The sequence below is a fragment of the Neltuma alba genome, unplaced genomic scaffold, assembly GCF_004799145.2.
Source record: "Neltuma alba isolate B1F8T4 unplaced genomic scaffold, ASM479914v2 tig00010339_pilon, whole genome shotgun sequence".
Lineage (NCBI taxonomy): Eukaryota > Viridiplantae > Streptophyta > Magnoliopsida > Fabales > Fabaceae > Neltuma > Neltuma alba.
In genome coordinates, this window is record NW_021635249.1 from 146170 (window position 1) to 167989 (window position 21820).

Sequence of the window (21820 nt, forward strand, 5' to 3'; positions counted from 1 at the left end):
AAATTAGGTAGATATTTCAAAAATGGTTTTGATTAAGTAATAATAATAAAGGTTTATTAAATGGTGCCGTTTCAGTGAGAAAACTGACGACGACTTGTGAATTGTTGAATTGAGCTTCTTATTTCAATTACAAGACCAGCTTATAAATTAATAAGTTCAATTTAACAATTTAGAATTTCCCATTAGCTATTTACAAGAAAACATTTACAATTCTTTAACAGATTTTTGTTGCTATTCAATCACAAGATATACTTTATAAATTAGTAAGTACAATTAACAACGTACAAGTTCTTGTTAGTTAATTATAACAAAACTTTTGCAATCAAGTTATTGCTACTGGAGGTTCGGCCACCATCATCAAAACTCCAGCTACCAGTTGAGTGGTGTTCAATAGCAAGCAGAGGTCTCAATAAAGGACCCACATCTTACCAAACATCGCCTAAAATCCCCGCATCGCCACCAGCGGTTCACTTTAAACTCATTTATAGGAGAAAATCCACTCAGTCATCATTACTACTTCAGTGAAAGATCTCAGTTTTCCTTTTAAACGTGTTTTAACTTGGGGAAAGTGTAAACATCACCATACAATGTATTTATAATTATATTTTTAAGAAATAATATTTATATTTTACACAAATTATTCTTTGGTTCCTCAAACTTATTTTTCTGAATCCGCCACTAATTTTAGGATGGGGTATACACGTCATTTAGTAAATTTGACTCCATATCTTTCCTTTTTTTGAAAAGAAAAAAAATCACTTAGCATTCATCCCGTACATTTTCAGCTCAAAAATTATGTTTTTGGAAAAATTAAGAAAAAAAATACCACTTGAATTTCAAAATCCCAAATAAATCTTGTTTCTTACACTTTAATAATAACTGACTCCACTTGAAAAGCAAATGATAACCTATTTTTGTAAGAATTTCAAATTTAATATTTTAAAATTTAAGTTTTTTTTTTTTTTGAAATTTTTCTATGTCTTTCATGTCGTCCTCTCATTTCTCAATAAAGGCCAAACATCACCTAAACTCATTTTAGCTTCATTTGTAGGAGAAAAACCACCCAAATCAGTATTAGTTACTTTACCAAAAGACATGAGTTTTCCTTTTAAACATGTTTTAACTTGGAGAACATATAAACATCACTGTGAACACTCAATTTTGTCTGGACCCTATAAAAAATATTAAATGTAAATGAAATTAAAGAAAAAAGAAAAAAAAAGAAAAATAAAATATTGATATCCTCCTTGATTCTTTCTTGGAGGATAAGTTTAAGAAGTCTACCATGTGGCAAATCAAAAAGGAGAATTAAATAAGAATATCCATCTTACAATAGATGGCAATAAAATAAAATATAAAAATTAAAAGTCAATTTGGGAAATGTGAGGTGGACACATTAAGGAGGAAAATAAGAAAAATCAGAAAATAAAAATAAAAATTTCTCATTTAAAATGATTGAGTCCTCAATTTAGAAATATCTTTTGGCGTCATAATTGTGAAAATTTTAAAAAACGAAAACTAAAATGACAAACACAATTTAATGATGATTCGGTGCTTAAATAAAAAGTTACTTTATGAGTCATAACTAAGGAAAATAAAGAAAATTGGAAAACCCTAGTTGAAGCCTATAAATAGGAGATTAAAGGTTAGAGGAAGGCAGTTAGAATTTCTCAGTGAAGAAAGGAGGCAAGGTAGAGAAATCTTCTATCATCTTATTTCATTACAATAACTTGTTTTGGGAAAAAAGAGAGAAGGCCTAACTAAAGAAAAATCTTTTTTTCCATCTTCTTCTTCCTTCTATTCAAGGAAAGCCTATACTCTTGTGATTGATATCACAATTACAAGTTGGAGTAGTAATGGCTAGAGGATTGGATCTAACATGATTTTAGTTAATCTTCACTACTCCCTTTTCTTTTTGGATTTATTCAAAATATGTCTTTATCTATTTATCCCCACATGTAGTCATTTCAATATCCACTTCCTTCTTTTTTTAATTTTCATTTTATTTCATTTATTCTATTTTTGGTTCATGCCTTTTTACCAATATGTGTATATAGTTTTTATTTATTGACTTATTATACAATGTATTTTTTAACCAATTGATAAGTAAGCATCAAGTATGAATTTTTATTCCCATCTATTATACTTAACTTAAGTTTTATGTTTACTTATCTTTTTGGTGTTCTTTCTTTTTGTTTTCAAAAGTGTTTCTCTTTTTAAAATCTTTACTGTGTGAAGTTTTTAGAACCTCCGCAGGTATTTAGATTCATTAGTAAATCGTGTGAGACTATGAGAGTCTCCGTAGGAATACCAATATGGTTGTGCAAATTTTCTTTTTGAAATAAAAAGAAAGAAAATAAGTTTGACACCATCTTTATAAATAAATAATAGAATAGAATTTTTTTTATGTACAAGTAATCACAAAATGTTTTTTTAGAGCCGTGTGAGGTTTTTTAGAATCTCCGCAGGCTTGAACGATTATTCTCCTGTGTAAGGTTATGGGAACCTCCACAGGGAAGGTAATCCAAAATTTCTTTTAAAAATACTTTTAAAATAAAAAAAACTTGTTTTCTATATTAAAAAAATACAAGCCCACCAAAAACACTTTTTTTAATTGAATAAATATTTTCTAAGAATACCAACCAAGTGACACGCATTTTTACCCTTAAACTACCTGGGCTTTGATCCCTCTAAAAGATACATAGGCCTTAAGTTCTTATCCTAGGTCAAGTCCAACTTTATAAATAATTTTTTTTTGTTTTGTAAATAATTTTTTTCTTTTTTTTTTTAGGGTAATTAAAGCATAATTAAAAAAGCTATATTAATTTTGAGTAGTTGGTTTAGGGTAACTATTCTCCTGAACGGGTGTTGTGGGGTGCTTAACACCTTCTCTACACACAATTGGCTTCCAAATCCCATCCAGTTTTCACAGACCATATATTTTTAGGTTTCCAAAATTATCCTTTTAAAATTTTGGTAGCGACTCCTCTTTCTTTCCCTTTTATGGCATGACTAGGATTCAGACGCGACAATCACCATCTAGTTAATTAATAAAATGCTTGATTTTTTGTGAATAAAATCAAAATAGGAGTGGGTTATATTACAGTACATCTAGTATCTCAAAATATTTTCTCATATACATCTAACACTTTAAAATGTTTTATGATACAACTTTGCCTCTAATATAATGAAAATGGATCAATCTCATCCCTAACTAAGATCTCCACAAATGAATGTTTCCTATTGGTGGGGGTGTGGGTGGGGGTGGGGTTGGGGGGGGATGCTTCCATATGAACAACAAAGGCCCCTCTGTCTCTATCTGAACCACCCAATATGGCTTCATCTTCACCTTTTCTCTCACTACTTGGCTTCACTTTTTTCTTCTTTACCTCACTGTTGGGAAGAACTCCTTCCCGTGTAATTTTTACCTTGTTCTATACGTATATATGGTTTCAAAATCGACCACCAGGTATCTCACTACTACAACGACACTTTTTATCTCTGTTTTAGAGAGCTTTTCACGTTTGTTTCAAGGGAGACATTAAAAGAAGAGACGCAGTAAGTGTGGGACATATCATGTCTACGTTGAATAGATGAGAAAATGAGTCATATTCACGTTTGTTCTAACCAGACATGAATATCGTAAGTATTCACGTCTGTTTTGGCTAAAACAGAGCCAAAACAGACGTGAATATGTGATTGTCAAAAAAAATAAAGTGAACACATTTCAGGGCTTACAAGAAGAACTCATTTACAGAACAGCTTAGACATTCGATATATCACAATTCATATCAGGAACCTAAAAAGCAAGCATCCATTTTACCGGAAAGGGGTTTCCTTTGAACACTTTATGTTCTACAGTTATACAGATATTTTAGAAAACTTTACATCACAGGATATGATATTACAGATAATATTTTACATTCGTTCCATCTAATCTTCTACTTCAAAGACGAGGCAAGATTTTCATTCTTAATGTGGTGAACCGTCAGTGTTTTCACTTCTCAGATAGTTCTTGCATTACATGGTCCATAGATGGTCGTTCATGGGGCGATTCATGTGTGCAAAGTAGAGCAATGTTCCCCAGTTTAGCTGCCTCTGATTCTGAGAATCTCCCTTCAAGGTTTACATCAACCATATCATTATAACCAGATGCTTCTGCCCGGTAATGATATAACTGAGTAACATCGCTTTTTCCTGTAAGAAGCTGGAAAACTAGCACCCCGAAAGCATATATATCACTCTTTAGGGTTACACAACCGGTTGTGGTGTATTCTGGAGCAAGGTATCCCATGGCAGCAGAAGCTTTAAGGGTGGAGAAGACAACATCGTCAGCAAGGAGTTTGAGCAATCCTGAATCTGCGAGTAATGAATTGTAATGTGCATCAAGAAGCACGTTTCCAGCTGATATATTCTGGTGAACTAGAGCCTGTTTTCTTCCTCTCTTTCCATGCAGATAACTAATACCTGGGCACAAAAGAAAAATAGATGTCATATTCTAAACTGAACTCTGGGACAATGCTATGGCATAGAGAAGTATACTTGCATGACGGCCAGGCTAGCTATGACAACCACTTTGGTTAAATCTTTCTTAAGGGCTAGATTTAAGGATGTCGCGAAAGGATATAGGATTTTTGGGCAAATATAGGCTTAGCCTTGGCAGTCAACAATAAAAAACCTTATAGCTTTTATATAATGAAACCAAATCCAATTATTGCCAATTCTCAGATCACAACATAACAAAATGTTTCTTACTGGCAGTTAGCCTTAGAGGTCAAGAAAACGAAAGGACCGGGGTTAAGATTATTGACCTGTGAGCATGGAAGGCAACAGGTAATCTTATTACATAATTAGAAACTCGTGCATACAAGGATCCAAATATATGAATTGATTTCTTGTAATTTAGCCATCGTTTTCCCTCAGAATATTCTGAAAATAATTTTTATTGAATTTAAGAATTTATTCCCCAGAAGTGAACCCAAGCCAATTCAAAGCCTCTAAGGCATTGTTTTCTCCTCCCTTGGAAGGAATAATGAGTAAACTCAATAGCACAAGAGACAAAAGGAAAACTCAATCACCATGTTGTAACTTCAGGGCATCTAACTAAATATGCCTATCAAGAAACAAGACGAAAAAGAACTGACCTCTAGCAATACCATGGATGATGGATACTCTGGTAGACCATTCCAGAATCTTAGTATCACCTTTCTTGAGATCCAAATACTGAGACAAACTCCCATTTGGGGCAAAATCATAAACAAGAAAGCACTCTCCCCTGCCTTTAGAACAGCAAAACCCTCTCAAGCGAACGAGATTTTCATGTTTTAATGAGGTCAATATCTTCAATCCCTTCAAGAACTCAGTTTCATCAGACTTGCAGCTTGTGTTGTTGATGCATTTTACAACCACGACTGAACCATCTCTCAAAATTCCCCTGTAAATTCCTGACAAATTATTCTTCCCTAACAAATTCACCTCAGAGAAGCACTGAGTGGCACGTTCTACCTCCTCTAGGTTGAACATAAAGCTCTCTAGAATTTCCTGGGAATAAGTATTTCTACCTTTGGCTAATGGATCCCATCCATTAGAATATTCTAAACTGATCAAAGGAGCTGCATTTTTCCTGCTAATGTGCCTATCAGAAGCATCAATAGTGCCTCCGATTTTCTGTTTCTGACGACGGTACCACACAAACATGGAAAGTCCAGAAACTGTGGAAGCAACAATAATTCCGATCACTCCAAAAACCAAAGCCATTTTTGAATATTGCCATGAATTTTTACAGTGGCTTTCGTCACTGCACTTTTCATCCTTTGGTTCAACTGATGCTGGAAGACCCTTTGTGGAAAAGTTATCAGGTTCAAATGGTTCAGGCTTACTAGGGTCAAATAAAGATTTACAAGCAACTAAATTGGTAAATTCAATCCCACATAAGCCAGGGTTGTTGATGTACCGGAAACCGCCTTGCAGTCTTCTAAGACCTGCATTGATGCAAAAGGGAGAAAGCTTAGATTACATAAATATCGACCTGCACTGCTTATGTGAAACCTTGATGAAGTATGAATATTAAATTAAAAACTTTAAAAAAGAAAACATAAAAGCTAAGTTGAAAATATTGAAAGCTCAGTGCTCAAATTAAAAATGACCTGAAAATAACAATTAAAGTAAACATCAGCTCTAATCTGTGACATGAGCCATTCTCTAGCTAGCTCAACTTGAATGAGACCTTGTCATCTTAAAAAAATCATTTTTGCGAGTAACATCATCACACACACACACACACACACACACACACACACACACACACACATATATCCGCAAATTTAGTAAATTTTTGTAAGCAATTATCAAGTTTGAGATATGGAGGGTGGACATATATATAAATATATATATCCACACACACACGCACACGCACACATCCTCCCTTTGATGTTGAAAATAAAACATGATGACCTATTACAGAAAACAAGAAGTTCTAATTTTTTTCGGAAGACCAAAAACTTAGTTCTAACTGTCAGTAAAATTGCCCAAATAAAAAGTGGGAAGCAAAAAATTTCGGAGCTGCTATTACCTGCAGGGACATTGCCTGAGAGAGAATTGTTTTGAATATCAAGGCTTTCTAGTTTGAGCGCGTCAGCTAGTCTCACTGGAATAGGACCAAAAAGGTTATTAAAGCTCAGATCCAACCTCGTTAGTGACTGCAATTGACCCAAACTAGCAGGAATTGCACCACTCAACTGATTATATTGCAGAGCAAGAACATTAAGTCTCTCCAGATTTCCCAATTCGGTGGGAATACTCCCAGTAAATTTGTTATAACAAAGCTGCAAAACTGCCAAGAATCATAAATTAAATTATATGAAAAATAAAAATAAAATTATTGAGATAAACCAGAAAAATATGTGCAAAACAATGACTGGATTAGTGCAGATGCTTATGAAATCATGCCCACAGGACAGAGCCAAGAAAACAAGCAAACAAACTCCATGAAATCAATTACGAAGACAGAGCGAGAAAATCTAAACTCGGGTATTTGGAATGAAAAGGACAGAGGTGAGGGATGGACAGAGAAATTTTAATTGAGACATTTTCTTTAACATAATAAATTTTTTATGCGCATAAAGATTTGGGATTAGAAGAGAACAGGCAGTTATGCCTTTCCGAAATTAAGAAGATAGGGTCAGAAAACAAATTTACTTTTTTAAGTTTTTGGATAAAACTCTAGTGTACTCGAGAAGCAAACCAGCATTTTACACTCCCGAGTATTGAGTGATTCCAAATTTCCAAGTCAAATATGCAAAACATATGTGTGTACTGATACTTTCTCCTTGCAATTACTGAAGATAAAATGAAAAACTGTTACCGCGGAATCTAATTTTCAAACGGTAATTTATGCTGAAACTCAAGCACAACTAGAGATGAAGAGAACATCGAAAGTTACAAATCTTCAAGAAAAAAATCAAAAAATCTGAACTAACCTTGGAGATTAGACATATTTCCAATCTCACGAGGGATGTCGCCGTAGAGATTATTGACGTTGAGATACAAATCGTTTAGGCTACTCAAATTCGCAATCTCCTTGGGTATCGTCCCACTCAGAGCATTGAAGTGCAGATAGAGACCCGTCAAGTTCTTGAGTTCACCCACGGCTGCCGGAAGGCTGCCGGAGAGACCCTTTCCTTGGAGCGAAATATTGGCGACGTGGCCTTGCTCGTTGCATGCTACGCCTTCGAAAGCGCCGCTACATGGGTCGGCATGTGGAGTCCATGAGGTCAGAAATCGGTTCTGTGGGTCGAGTGAGTATTTGATGGCCATGAGAATGTCAAGCTCTGATGGAGAAGCAAGAATGGGGGAGAGGAAGAGTAGAAGAGGAAGGTTGAGCAGAAGGTACAGAAGCAGAGACGACATGTTTTGGTTCAATGGAAGATCTAAGAAGGGAGAGAAAAAGATATGGTTGTTTGGTTAGAGGGAGAATGTAACTAGAAAATGAAAAGCGTGGGAACTCTGTAATGGTGCGGGAATGGATTGGAGACTGAAGAATTTGAGAACGCTTCGGCAAGCTCATGGAGCCTATCATGAATGCGGAACTTGTTTTTGTTTTTTTTTTTTTTTTTGGGTTTTGTTTTTTATAATGGAAAAAACCATTGAAAAAAACAGGTGAGAAAAAAGGAGGGGAAAAACGGCAATTGCCGCAAGACCCGACGAAAACCACTCAACTCATGTCAATTTTTTTTTTTTTTATATAAACCCAAAATGCATTAATTATGGTCAATATTTTCTTTTTTGAACGGATAACTCATGTCAATTATCATGAGCTTAGGCCTGAGTAGTATTAAAATCAATATAGTTGGCAAAAAAAAAAAACAATATAATCATATATTTTAGCGGTAACGTCTTATGCAACATATAAATTTAAGAAATATGCTTATAAATAGTATCAAAATTTATAAATTTTCCCTTTTATAAATGTTTATATTTTACAAATTCATGTTAAACTTATCATTAAAAAATAAGAAATAATACAATTTTGGAAAAAAGTTTAGGCCTTGTTTGATTCTGTTTTGAAGTTTTTTCCCCTTAAAATAGCTTTTATGAAATTGTTCTTTTAAAAGGAATTAGGTGTTTAAATATCCTAAAAATATCCACGAAAGAGCACTTAACACCTAAAAGTTTTTTGTTTTGCTCTTATATATGTTGAAAGTTTATTTTTGTTGCAAAAATATCCTGGTCGTTATTCGTCGTTAAGTTTAACAATTAAATTATGCAATCTGACTTATGTTTTAATAGTCAAACTTAATGATGTATAATGACAGGATATTTTTGCTATGAAAATAATCTTTCAAAACATATAAGAGCAAAAAAAAAAATTCTAGGTACAATTTAACGGCACATAACGGTTCAGGGCAAAAATGTAATGAAATAAAACTTTCAATATATATAAGAGCCAAAAAAAAATTTCAAGTACTAGGTACTTTTTTATGTATACTTCCGGCGTATTTCGGCGTATTTAAGCACTTTGTCCATTTTGAAATAGGTTTTGCAAAAATATATATATGTAGGATTATTCCAAAACCCTTTTTATTTGATAAAAAATAAAAATAAAAACTTATATGAAATAATTATTCTTGAAATCAACTTCCTTGAGAACGGAATAAATTGGGGGGCTAGAGACGTCGGGCACACTTAAACTGGAGATTGGCAGGTCATTCCAGTTTGAGAGATAGGCTTAAGCCATCAAGTGCTAGTGGGGAAACAAAAAGACAAGGTATAACATTATGAAAGATATCACATGCTGATCCTGAAAAATAACTTCCAGTTTCTGAATTAAGTCCTTTCCCCTAATTAATTTGCTTATTAGGTGTTTTTCCCAATTTCTCCTAAAATTTTTGAAAGTAAGGGTATTCAACAATGATGATAGCGCAGCATATTAATCCTAACGGCAGATTGGATTAGATTTACTCAGACTATGAATAAGGTAACGCTAAGAGCTATTTAACTCATTTAGAGAGGCTAAAAATAAATTACTTAATTTTAATAAATGTGACATAACATCTTCAAAATACTCTTACCTAATATTTAAAGAGTTAAGGTGTATCCAGCACCTTAAAATATTTTTTCAGATATATTCAACATCCTAAAATATTTTGTGATACATCTAGCATCTTGAAATATTCTTTTAGGTGCGTCCAACATCATGAAGTATTTTTTTTGTGTGCATCTAGCACCTCAAAGTATTTTTTTAGAGTTTACCTTAGAGTATTTTGTTGTGCATCCAATATTCTGAAGTATTTTTTTATGTGCGTCTAGTATCGTGAAGTAGTTTTTTGTACATCCAACACCCCATCCAACACTCAAAAATATTTTTTGGTGATTGTAGTACCAAGGCCAAAAAAAAAAAATATTTTAAGATGCTAGACACACCTAAGAAATACTTTGGGGTGCTGGATACACCACAAAATACTTTGGAGTGTTAGATGCACCTGAAAAATAATTTAGGTACCAGATACACCTTAACCCTAAATTATATTCCTCTAGTCTTTAATGTGAGACCTAATCAACTAATTTGAGTAGATTAAGAATATTAGTTAAATTACTTAATGTGATATGTTTTTTCTAAAACACCCTAAACATCTTTTTAACTCTCGTCCTCTCCCTCCTACTTGATTATTGTTGAGAGACCATCCATAAGGTTAATTTAAGAATCATATTGTAATTTAGAGAATGAAAATTGTGTATTTTATTGATACTTCGATTGGGTATTTATATACGCTAGAGGAGCCTAGGTATTAATGGCTCATTAATATGAAATCATATCACATCATATCCTATATACTAATTACAGGATATTTACATATCTTATAATATCTCCTATAATATCTCTACACTCCCCCTCAAGTTGGAGCATAGATGTCAATCACGCCCAACTTGTTACAAAGATATTCAACTCGAACCCCATTGAGAGCTTTGGTGAGAAGATCACCCAACTGGTCGCTGGATCTGACATGTCCTGTAGAGATGAAGTTTTCCTTGAGCTTGTCTCGGATGAAATGACAGTCAATCTCAATATGTTTCGTTCGTTCATGAAAGACCGAATTCGAAGCTATGTGTAGGGCTGCTTTATTATCACACCACAGCTTTGCTGGTAACGAGGTTTTAAGACCAACCTCTTTTAGTAGCTGGTATATCCAAACTATCTCACATACAGATTGCGCCATGGCTCTGTATTCCGCTTCTGCACTCGATCGTGACACCACATTCTGTTTCTTGCTTTTCCAGGACACCAAGTTGCCTCCTACAAAAACACAGTATCCTGTAGTCGATCGTCTTGTGGCTTTCGACCCACCATGATCAGCATCACAAAAGCACTCAATGTCTGTGTGACCATGATTCTTGTACAATATCCCACGACCCGGGGATCCCTTCAAGTAGTGTAACACATGCTCTAAGGCTTCCCATTGTCGGACAGTTGGCGCAACCATAAATTGGCTAAGGACACTTACTGGATAGGTGATATCAGGACGGGTCACTGTAAGGTAATTCAACTTCCCAATCAGTCTCCTATACCTCTCTGGATTTTCAAATGGCTTGCTCTTAGCAGCCTCATCAGGATTTTCACATGGTATGCTACCATCAGCATCAAGCAGAGGATTATAGACCATAGGGAAGCTGGTCGGGGCAACCCCTAGTTTCCCAGTTTCTTTCAGCAGATCAAGAACATACTTTCTCTGAGTCAATAAGATGCCTTTCTTGCTCCTCATGACTTCAATTCCCAGAAAATACTTCAATGAACCCAGATCCTTCGTTTGGAAATGTGAGTTAAGGAACGACTTGAGAGATGAGATCCCCGAGGCATTGTTTCCTGTAATCACAATGTCATCGACATACACAACTAGTAGAATCATGCCAGCACTTGTTTGCTGATAGAACACAGAATGATCACACTTACTCTGGTGCAAGCCAAAGTTTTTCACAACAGTACTAAATCTGTCAAACCATGCCCGAGGACTTTGTTTTAAGCCATAGAGTGATTTCTTAAGGCGACACACCTTCCCACGCTCCCCCTGAGCAACAAAACCTGGTGGTTGCTCCATATACACTTCTTCAAGGAGATCACCGTTCAAGAATGCATTTTTGATATCTAATTGATGGAGATCCCAACTATAGGTAGCGGCCATAGAGATAAACAGACGAACAGAAGAGAGCTTGGCCACGGGAGAAAAAGTCTCAGAGTAGTCAATACCATACTTTTGAGCATAGCCTTTTGCGACAAGGCGAGCCTTGAGGCGTTCAAGTGTACCATCCGCCTTAACTTTAGGGGTCAACACCCACTTACACCCAATAGCTTTCTTTCCTGCTGGTAAATCTACTAAGGTCCATGTGCCAGCACAATGAAGGGCCGCCATCTCTTCTTCCATAGCAGTACGCCAACCCGGGTGGGACAAGGCTTCATGAAGGGACTTAGGTACTGAAATAGTATCTAAAGAGACAACAAAGGCACGAGAAACAGAAGGGAGGTGGTTATATGAAACAAAAGAAGAAATAGGATGGGCACAAGTACGTTTACCTTTACGAAGGGCAATGGGCAAATCAAGAGAGGGATCTGGAGCTGGAACAGGAGGTGTCTCATAGTCAATTGAGGGATCGGCATCTAGACCTGGGGCAGGGTCAGGCTCAGGGTGTATGATGCTTGCTGCAGGATCAGATGACGAAGCAAATAATGGTGGAGCAGAATGTGGCGCAATAGTAGGAGTAGTTTCCTTCAAACGTCTGGTGTAGACCCAAGACAAAGATGGTTGATCAGGTGCCAGTACGGGAGCTGGTGCTGGTGGCAAGCTTGGACTAACAGAATATACCAGAAAGGTATCCTCCTCCGCCGGTGGAGAAGGTAAAGCGGAAGCATTAGATGCAAAGTAGGCAACAGATTCCTGAAAAGTGACATCAGCTGAAACCAAATAACGATTCAAAGTAGGAGAAAAACATCGATAACCCTTTTGAACTCGAGAGTAGCCAAGAAAGACACATTTAAGAGACTTGGGGTCCAATTTGGAGACCGTGGGACGCACATCTCGAACAAAACAAACACAGCCAAAGATCTTAGGATCAATAGGGAACAAAGCTTTGGAAGGAAAGAGAGTGGTGTAGGGAATGTTACCATCAAGGACAGAGGAGGGCATGCGATTAATAAGAAAACAAGCTGTGGAGACTGCATCTGCCCAGAATGGTTTTGGAACCTGCATTTGAAATAAAAGTGCACGGGCCACTTCTAATAAGTGACGATTTTTTCTTTCGGCCACACCATTCTGGGCCGGTGTATCCACACAAGAAGATTGATGAAGAATGCCATGTTGAAGCATAAAAGAGCGAAAGGATTCAGAAAAATATTCTTTAGCATTATCACTGCGCAAGGTGTGGACAAGCGTATTGAATTGAGTTTTAATTTCGGCAACAAAAGTACAAAAGTGAGAGAAAAGCTCAGAACGATTTTTCATTAAATATAGCCAAGTGGTACGGGAATAATCATCAACAAATGTGACAAAATATTTAAAACCACCTTTGGACTCAACTGGACACGGACCCCAAATATCGGAGTGCACTAACTCAAAGGGGGACGAAGCCCGTTTATTGACTCTAGACACTAACGGTAGACGATGATGTTTAGCAAACTGACACGACTCACAATCTAAAGACGACAAATGCTGAAACTGAGGATAAACCTTTTTTAAAGAAGATAAAGATAAATGACCCAAACGACAATGTGCTTCAAATGGAGTGACACCACCAGTACAAGCCACCGCACGAGACCCCTGATCATCAAGGAAGTAATGTCCGCCAGATTCGTAGCCCCTACCAATAATCCTCTTCGTCAAAAGATCCTGTATCAAGCAATGGTCAGGAAAAAGTGAGACCCAACAATTTAATTGGCGAGTAAGCTTGCTAGGGGACAAAAGGTTAAAAGCAAGATTTGGGACATTGAGTACAGATTTTAAATGAATAGAAGGAGTAGGTTTAACAGATCCAGATCCAAGGACACGAGAGTGGGAACCATCCGCAATGGTGATAGCAGAAGGGTTGGCATACGAATTATAGCTAGAGAAGAGATGACGGTTACCTGTCATGTGGTCAGTAGCACCAGAGTCTATGATCCATTTGGAGGAAGAAGAGACAAGGGCAGTAGCCTCATTACCTGTTGTACTAGCAGTGCTCACGGGGGGATTTGCAGATTTCAATTGAGCATACTCAGTAGCTGAGATAGTAACATGTCACTGGTTGTTGTGGCCACATGGGCAGAGCTCTGTCGTTGTTGCTTGTTTTGCAGCTTACACATGTGCGTTTAGTATGTCCCGGTTCCTTGCAGTAATAACATATCACTTCCTTGGGCTCCTGATTACCACCTCCTGGTTTCGGACCACTACGACTAGGGAGCCCTCGATTGTCATTCTGGCCTCGACTGAGTAATGCACTAGTAGGTGGAATGGGAGTTGAGGAAGGGTTTTGTTCAGTTCTCAGTACACGAGAGAAAGCTTCTTCAAGAGAGGGGATGTCAGCTCCCGACAAAATTTGTGATCGAGCAGCCGCATATTGAGATGGCAGTGCAGTCAGAAAACTCATGGTGGCCATCTGCTCGCGGTGAGACACATTAACTTTCCTGTCATCAGAAATAGGCATAAGAACATTGAGCTCTTCATAGGTGCTTTTAAAATCCATAAAGAAATTTGTGAGGGAACGGTCAACTGGCATCTCGGACCGATAGAATGATCTGCAGACCTCGTACATACGAGAGATGTTGTTCTTTCCTGAGTATAAGAGTGCCAAATAATCCATTAGCTCTTTAACAAATTCACAATGAGTAATAGAAGGCATGATCTCACTGTCAATAGAGTTACGAAGTTGTAACAGAAGCCGTGCATCATCTCTTAACCATGACTTGCGAGAGGCATCCTTTTCATCAGGAGGATTGTCAGTCAAGTGATCTTCCTTCTCAATACTCCGAAAATAAATACGAATAGTCTTACTCCAATCCAGATAATTTTTCCAAGTTAGTTTGTGTTCAGTAATCTTAGTGACTACTGGAACCATCTCAGAAATAACAGACTTGTTATCACCCATTAGGATAATAATTATCACAAAAATACTAATCAGCCAAGTGGATCACACTAGGGACCACAGAATAAAAAATAGATTAGAATACCACAAACCAGAGTGTCAACGCTTGTTTAGGAAGCCAAAATTGCTCTGAATCACAACAAACAATGTGACCCAGAAGGTAGAAGCAGTAGGGATGGGTCGGAAAACACCAGAAGACGCCGGAAATCGAGAGAGGACGCCGGAAAACGCTGCAAAACGCGACGGCGCGTGAACAGTACCCGCGCAGGGTGACGGCGCGTGAAGGCCACGCGCTGCTCGGACGACGACGAGACTCCGGTGGCTGGCCGATCGGACCCCTGCGACCTCCTCTGGCCGGCGCGTGTTCACTGTAGAGGCTGGAAAGCTGATCGTTTGGTAGCCGCGTGAACAGTGACGGCGCTGGTGAACAGTGACGGACGCTGGAGGCCAGAAAAAAATGTTTCTTTTAACCCTAGTAAACTGGCTCTGGTACCATGTAATTTAGAGAATAAAAATTGTGTATTTTATTGATACTTCGATTGGGTATTTATATACACTAGAGGAGCCTAGGTATTAATGGCTCATTAATATGAAATCATATCACATCATATCCTATATACTAATTACAGGATATTTACATATCTTATAATATCTCCTATAATATCTCTACACATATAAAATAGATCTTACATTTAGGACCGATATCAACTTTCCAATTAAGTTCTGCATTAAGGATCAGAGGTGTATATCAGATTGTAAGTTAAATAAATTAGTTTTTTTTGAATTAAGTAAATAAATTAGTTTTGAAAAATAATAAATATAATAAATTAAGATATTATATTTACAATCATAATCAACTTACTCACTAACGCCTGCCCACATTTAGAAAGAGAAAAGTATTATTTAAATCAATAGTTATATATTTGTGTGTCACCTTCAACTAAAAAGTGCCTCTGCCCAAAAGTCCAAAATTGACAAAAGTGGGTAGACTCTATGAGACATGAGATTGTAAAATATTAACATTAGTCCTTAAAATAATTATAATTTTTGAAATGTTTTAATATAATATTTTAATATTAATTGTCTATTTTATAATTATTGAACTACAATCAAAGTAAAATACTAATATTTAATATTACTAGTATGCTTCTTATTTATAAGAAACATTTAGAAAATGTCTCAAATTTTTTTATTAATTTTTTATTGCTATCTTATTTAATTATTATTGATACATTTATTATCGTACAATGCTCGAAGCATTCTCTTTATCACACATTCTTTCTCTTTCACAATCTTATTTATTTTAATAATTTTCTTATTATTTTTCTTATTCTCTCTTCCCTGTAGATAAAACTATTTTCGAGAACAAAGTTATAGTTTTTACATATTTATTGTCTTTAATTAATTTTGACTACCTTTTTTTCATTAACATAATTCCATTAATTGTTTCCTACAAAAAGCAATAGAGGTAGTATCCAAATATGATTTTCCCTTGCACACCATGTTAATTATTACTCTTAATTATATTATTATTGTGAGTAAAATGCATCAAGCTTTCCTCAATTTAACTTAAATTGCCAAAACCTTCATTATTTGAAAACCTATATAGATCTCTCTTAAAATTAAAATATATGTTGCACTAACCTAAGGTGGAATTGATTACGATAGTTATCTTGTCGATCGCGCCCTATGTGCTCTATCATCCATTGCGATGAAGATAAAGAGTGTTATATGCTATTATGCATTGCAATAGCTCAGAGTGGTGAGGTTGGAAGGATGGAGGACAGGTCAAAAGGATAGGGAGGAGGCTCAAGAGGTGGTTTGGAGGTGAATTTGATCTAGAAGAAGAAGGAGCAGAGGAGACTAGACGGAGAATCGCTAGCCAAAAAACTAATTACCAAGAAGAGCATGAACAAGTAGGTGGTGATTCAGATGATTTCAAAAGGGATAGAATCTTCTAAAGAACAAGGACTTAGAGAGATAATTGACATAGATAGAAATGGAGTTATTTTCAAATCTTGTAGCAGTGATGAACACGATTGAATCTTGAGAGGTAGATCTTGGTCAATACAAGGTGTTCTATTGAATGGTCAGCCTTAGTAGGATCACATGGTCTTTAATAAAGTGGATTTCAATTACTGTCCATTCTGGATCCAATTTCATGATCTGCCTCTTACTATTATGGATGTGGAGAATAAGAAGATTCTAGGAGCAATGATTGAAGATGCTATTATGGTAGAGGATCCGACAAGGAATGATATGCTCATTAGAAGCCTTCTCAGAGCTAGAGTTTTGGTCGATATTCTTAAGCCACTGGTCTCAAGCATGTGGACTCCTAGACCAAATAAGAAGCCAGTGTGGGTTAAAGCAAATTATGAGAGAGTGCAAAACTTTTGCTTTTGATATAGGAGGATAGGACATAACTGGAGGTCCAGTCCTTATAAAGTGGATGAGAAGTCAGATTCTAATAAGACGTTCGGAAGCTGGTTGAGTACTTAAGGAGCGAGGGTGATAGAAGAAGTGTTGGTTTGTTGTAGAGAGTATTGGATTGAGAAGCTGAGGCCTAGAAGGAGATAGGAGATTAAAGGTAGTAGGTCATAGAGGAACAATGAGAAGGTAAACAATTAGAGAAGTTCTGATGTGAGGAAGGAGAAGGTTTTGATTGACGAGAAGAAGTTTCATTCTAATATGGAAATAAATAATAAAAATATTAGTGGGACAGTGAAAGATAAGAAGAAAAAGGAGGGTTTTGAATTGATGAAACAAGGTGGAGTATGTCATAAGGATAGAAAGGACAAAGAGGTAGAGAAAGAATTAAAGTGGTTTCTATTAGTGCTCAGGAAGACAAAGGAGAGGAAATTTAGAATAATAAAATTGATCTCTCCAAAGCCATTATAGTGTATGGTTCCTCATCACCAATGTCTGATGTTACTTCAGGATTAAGGAAAGTAAAGCTTAAGAGGACAATGGAGGATTTGGAGGAAGGGAGGTGTACTAAGAGAAGGAAATTGTGTTTCAATACTTTTTTGAAGATTGATTAGGCAAGTAAAGTTGAGACACGATGGAAATGGGGAAGACAAAGTGTTAAAGCAATTCAAAGACAGATTAGAAGACGTGGAAGTAGAGCAAGTAGAAGCTTAAAGAGACAAGAGGAGTGCTTAAAGGCTCATGTTGAGGATAATCAAGGTGGTAGCAAATTTAAGCCGTATGGGGAGGATGGTTGTCTAGCTGAAGGTCTTGGTGCTTGGCCTCAAATAGCCACTAAGGGGACATGAAATGATTGAACCCAATTATTCTACGTTATTTCATATCATTTTGAGGGTTATTATTATTATTATTGGCTCTTTTTAGGGTTAATTGTGTCTAATTTAGATTAAGAATCCTTGCTTTAAGTTAGTATCTTTTTTAGGATAAAATTGTCATAATTGGTTATTAATTGTATTGAATTGATTTCTAGGACAATTGATGCTTCAAATTGTTGCTTTTTATTGTAGGGCACTTGAGAATTAGAGCTAAGGTTGAAGAGCAAGGGATTAGACAACATGAGAACTAAGAGTATTGATTCAAGAAGAGTTGGCTGCGGCATTGGTTGTGGGTTCGCCACGGTGAACGATCTAGATCAAGGTTAAAGACCCTTAGGACTTGTTGGCCGCAGCATTGGCTGTGGAGGCAAACCCCTCGTATGAGTAATTCCAAATTCGGATCAAAACGCAAAAATGGAGCACCCACTCATATGATCTGACCCATATTGACTCCTTAAACCCTTAGAAACTCTATTTTTGACCTATCACTCTATTCTCTCATTTCCAACACCTCTATTCTCTCATTTTCTTGCCTCTCCATCTCTATCTTCTTTCCTATCCATTTCCTTCATCTTTCCTTCACTCCATCTCATTTCCTTCCACTCCCAACTGCCATGGCTGACGGATTCACTTCAGTTGAAGCTTTTCTTGAAGCTATGAGGGGCTAGGGTTTATCAACTCTTGAAGATGGTGGGGTGGCATGAGTTTCCAGGCTTTAAAGGGAAGTTTAGTTTCAGTTTTCAATTTTTAGCTATGTATTTATGGCTTTCTAGGTCTAGGAGTTGTAAATCCTTAGTTAGAAACTTAGGATTGTTACTGTGATCATTGTTTAATGATTTATAATTATAGTTTGGACCGGTTAATGTTGAACTTCTGTGCTTAAATATATGTAGTTACATATATGTCTCTTTGTAATCCTCTTGATCCTCTCTTATCTTGCATGGTTGTGTTTTGATATTGAGTTGATTTTGGATTGCATTGAACCAATTGTATTGATCATTCTCAAATTGCACGTTAGGAGAGCTTAAAAATGTTTTCATTAATGAAGTTCATTGATTTAAATATTGGACTCAATGAGTTATTGAGATTGTTATTCAAGAAAACCTAATGATTTTATAAAACTCCTAATATCTTAACTAAACTATGATTGCCATTAAAACCATTTTCAAGAGGTTTCCTATCATTCATTTCCATTCCATCATCATTTTATCCAAAAATACCAAAAATATAGTAGCTTAGATTTAATTTCATGCATTCATTTAGTTATAATTCAAGTTGATTTCCTAAACCAAAAACCCATTTACCCCTTTTCAATTTCATGTTTTCATTGCATTTAGCTAGCTTGGGTCATCAATAAAAGCTCCCAAAAGTGAACACGACCCGGATTGCACTGCTATACTGTATCTCTTGGATCCAGCTATAAATTTCTTTCATTTGACCCCAAGGCGTAATGACACATTCAAATCATGAAGCTACTATCCTAGAACTGTTAAGGCTTAGAGAAAGCCTTGACAGTCCAAAAACTGAGGGAGGAGAGTAATAGGAATAAAGCCTCAATAATCTTCCTAATGAAAACTAAGATGCATGAGAGAAAGTTATAGAGGTTAATAAGGCAATGTGGAATGGAGGAGTAGTACTATGTGGAACCAAGAGATAAGGGACAGGGTTTAGCTCTTTGGTGGACCCAAGGAAAGAATATCAACATCTAGTATAGTTCTAAGAACATTATTCATGTTAGCATGTTCTCTAATATACATAGAGTCCTAGATTATGCTTCTTTTATATACGGGGCCAGAAGATGATGGTATGGAATGGGATGGGAAGAATTGTTGGTAATATTAAGGGAAGTTGGTTATGCCTTGGAGACTTTAATAATGTGAAGATTGCATATAAGAAATTGGGAAAGCTTTTAATGAATGTCAGAAGAGTTCTAAATTTTCTGTGCATGCTTGCTAATTGCCAGTTGAGTGACCTAGGATACCAAGGCTCTAAATTTACTTGGAACAATAAGAGACTTAGTGATGATCATGTCAAAGAGAGATTGGATACAGCAGTAGCAAATTGTGAATTTAAAGAACTGTTTCAGAGGATTTGATCACCACTTGCTTATTATGGATTGTGAATATTGGCATGTGAGGTCCCCAAGAATGTTTAGGATTGAGGCTATATAGGCGGAGCATGAGAAGTTTTTATCATCGATTAAAAGGAGTTAAAAAGTTAGAATGGAGAGGCAGTAATTCAAAGATGGAAAACTTTGTTGATAGATTGGATAATTTGAGATAAGTCTTGATCAAACGGAGTAAGAAGGCTCTTCCAAATGCAAGAAGAACAATTGATCATTTGATGGCTAAGATAGCAGAATGTCATAGTAGAATTTTGGATCAAGGTAGTAGAAATAAAGCAGAGAGAATTGTCAAAGAGATAGAGGAAGACTACGACAAAGAGGAGAAGTTTTAATGGCAAAGATATAGGGTGAATTGGTTACAGTATGGGGATAGAAATATCAGATTCTTTCACTCTTGTACAGTGCATAGAAGAATCAAAAATAAAGTAACTAGATTAAAGAAAGTTGATAGAGGGTGAGTGGAGAAGGAAGAGGAGATAAATAAGGCTTTCTTTACTTTTTATAACAATCTCTTTGCTTCAGCAGGTATAAGGAATATGGAAGAGGCATTGATGTATGTTGAAAGGAACATTACTGATGATGACATAATGATATTGGAGAGAAGTATGATGTTGGACAAGATCAAAGCTGCTGCTTTCCAATTGAATGGTTCTAATGCCCTAGGCTCGAATGGATATTCTTCTATATTTTATTAGACTGCTTGGGAAGAAATCAATCAAAATATGGTGGAAATGGTTCATGATTTTTTCTATAACAACGCAAGTCGAAAGCCTGTAAATAACACTAATGTTGTTCTGATCCCTAAGATGAATTAGGGCTGCACATAAGCAGGGCAGGGCTAAGCAAGGCCCCTGCCTGATGCCTAGCCAGAAGTATGCATAGGCTGCATTTTACAACCTGCTGCCCAGCCCTCCTTATAGAAGCCCTAACCATTTTTAGGTTGGGCATGGGCGAGTTGGGTAGGGTGGGTTTCATTGCCCAAAAGGTGATGCCCTGCTCATATCATATAGGGAAAAAATTTCATCTGTACATGAAAATTACATTTCATAATTCTATATTTTGACACATTAAAATCATCCAGAAATAATCCAAATCAAGTCTTAACAAATATTCAATTAAATAATGTCCATAATGAGTTTAAAATAAGACAACTCTCAATATTGTAATTGAGGCCTTAAAATTCAAATGGTTTATATCGATCCCACAATTTTGAGAAAAGGATGGAACATTTGAAAAAATACAAAAAAAAACTATAAATTCAATACATTAGCAAGTAAACAATAAAAAAAAGTACTTTCTAAATTTTAAAGGATGCACTAATACAGCTTACCAACTTGGCTAGTCATGCTTATAAAATGATCCTTCAATCACCAATAGTCATTAAATTCTCTCCTCTAGGTATAGCAGTGTCCAGGGAAAAAAAAATCAAAAAACGATTACATACCAAATTATGAAATAATATATAGATGAGTTATTGAGGTTCAAGGGGGAAAAAAGATTACTAGCAAGTTGAAGGACATTTTCTATCTCATCAAAATTATCAAATTCGTGAAGCTTGTCAACAAATTTAGACATTGATTGCCCAGGTTGTTAACAAATTTAGACATTGATCAACCACATGTCCTCCAGTGCTAAATGCAGACTCAGAAGCCATTTTAGAATTTTATATTTTTCTGAATTAGCTTTCCACCATAACAGTATGTCAAACTCAGCTGGAGAAGGGATTTCATCTCTCGAGTCTATAGCTATATATCTATCTAACTCAGTTTGAGGATCTGTTGAGGTTCTT

General features: G+C 36.1%; 1 protein-coding gene across 1 annotated transcript; it reads right to left on the minus strand.

Moving 5' to 3' along the window:
- Positions 1-3817: 3817 nt before the first annotated feature.
- LOC114755785 (protein NSP-INTERACTING KINASE 2) lies at positions 3818-8052 on the minus strand. The gene is made up of 4 exons (XM_028944654.1): positions 7479-8052; positions 6572-6832; positions 5145-5981; positions 3818-4467 (listed from the first exon to the last, which is right to left on the minus strand). The coding sequence occupies exons 1-4, from the start codon at positions 7906-7908 to the stop codon at positions 3998-4000; spliced, it is 1998 nt and encodes a 665-aa protein (XP_028800487.1). The 5' UTR covers positions 7909-8052; the 3' UTR covers positions 3818-3997.
- Between the last annotated feature and the right edge of the window lie 13768 nt (positions 8053-21820).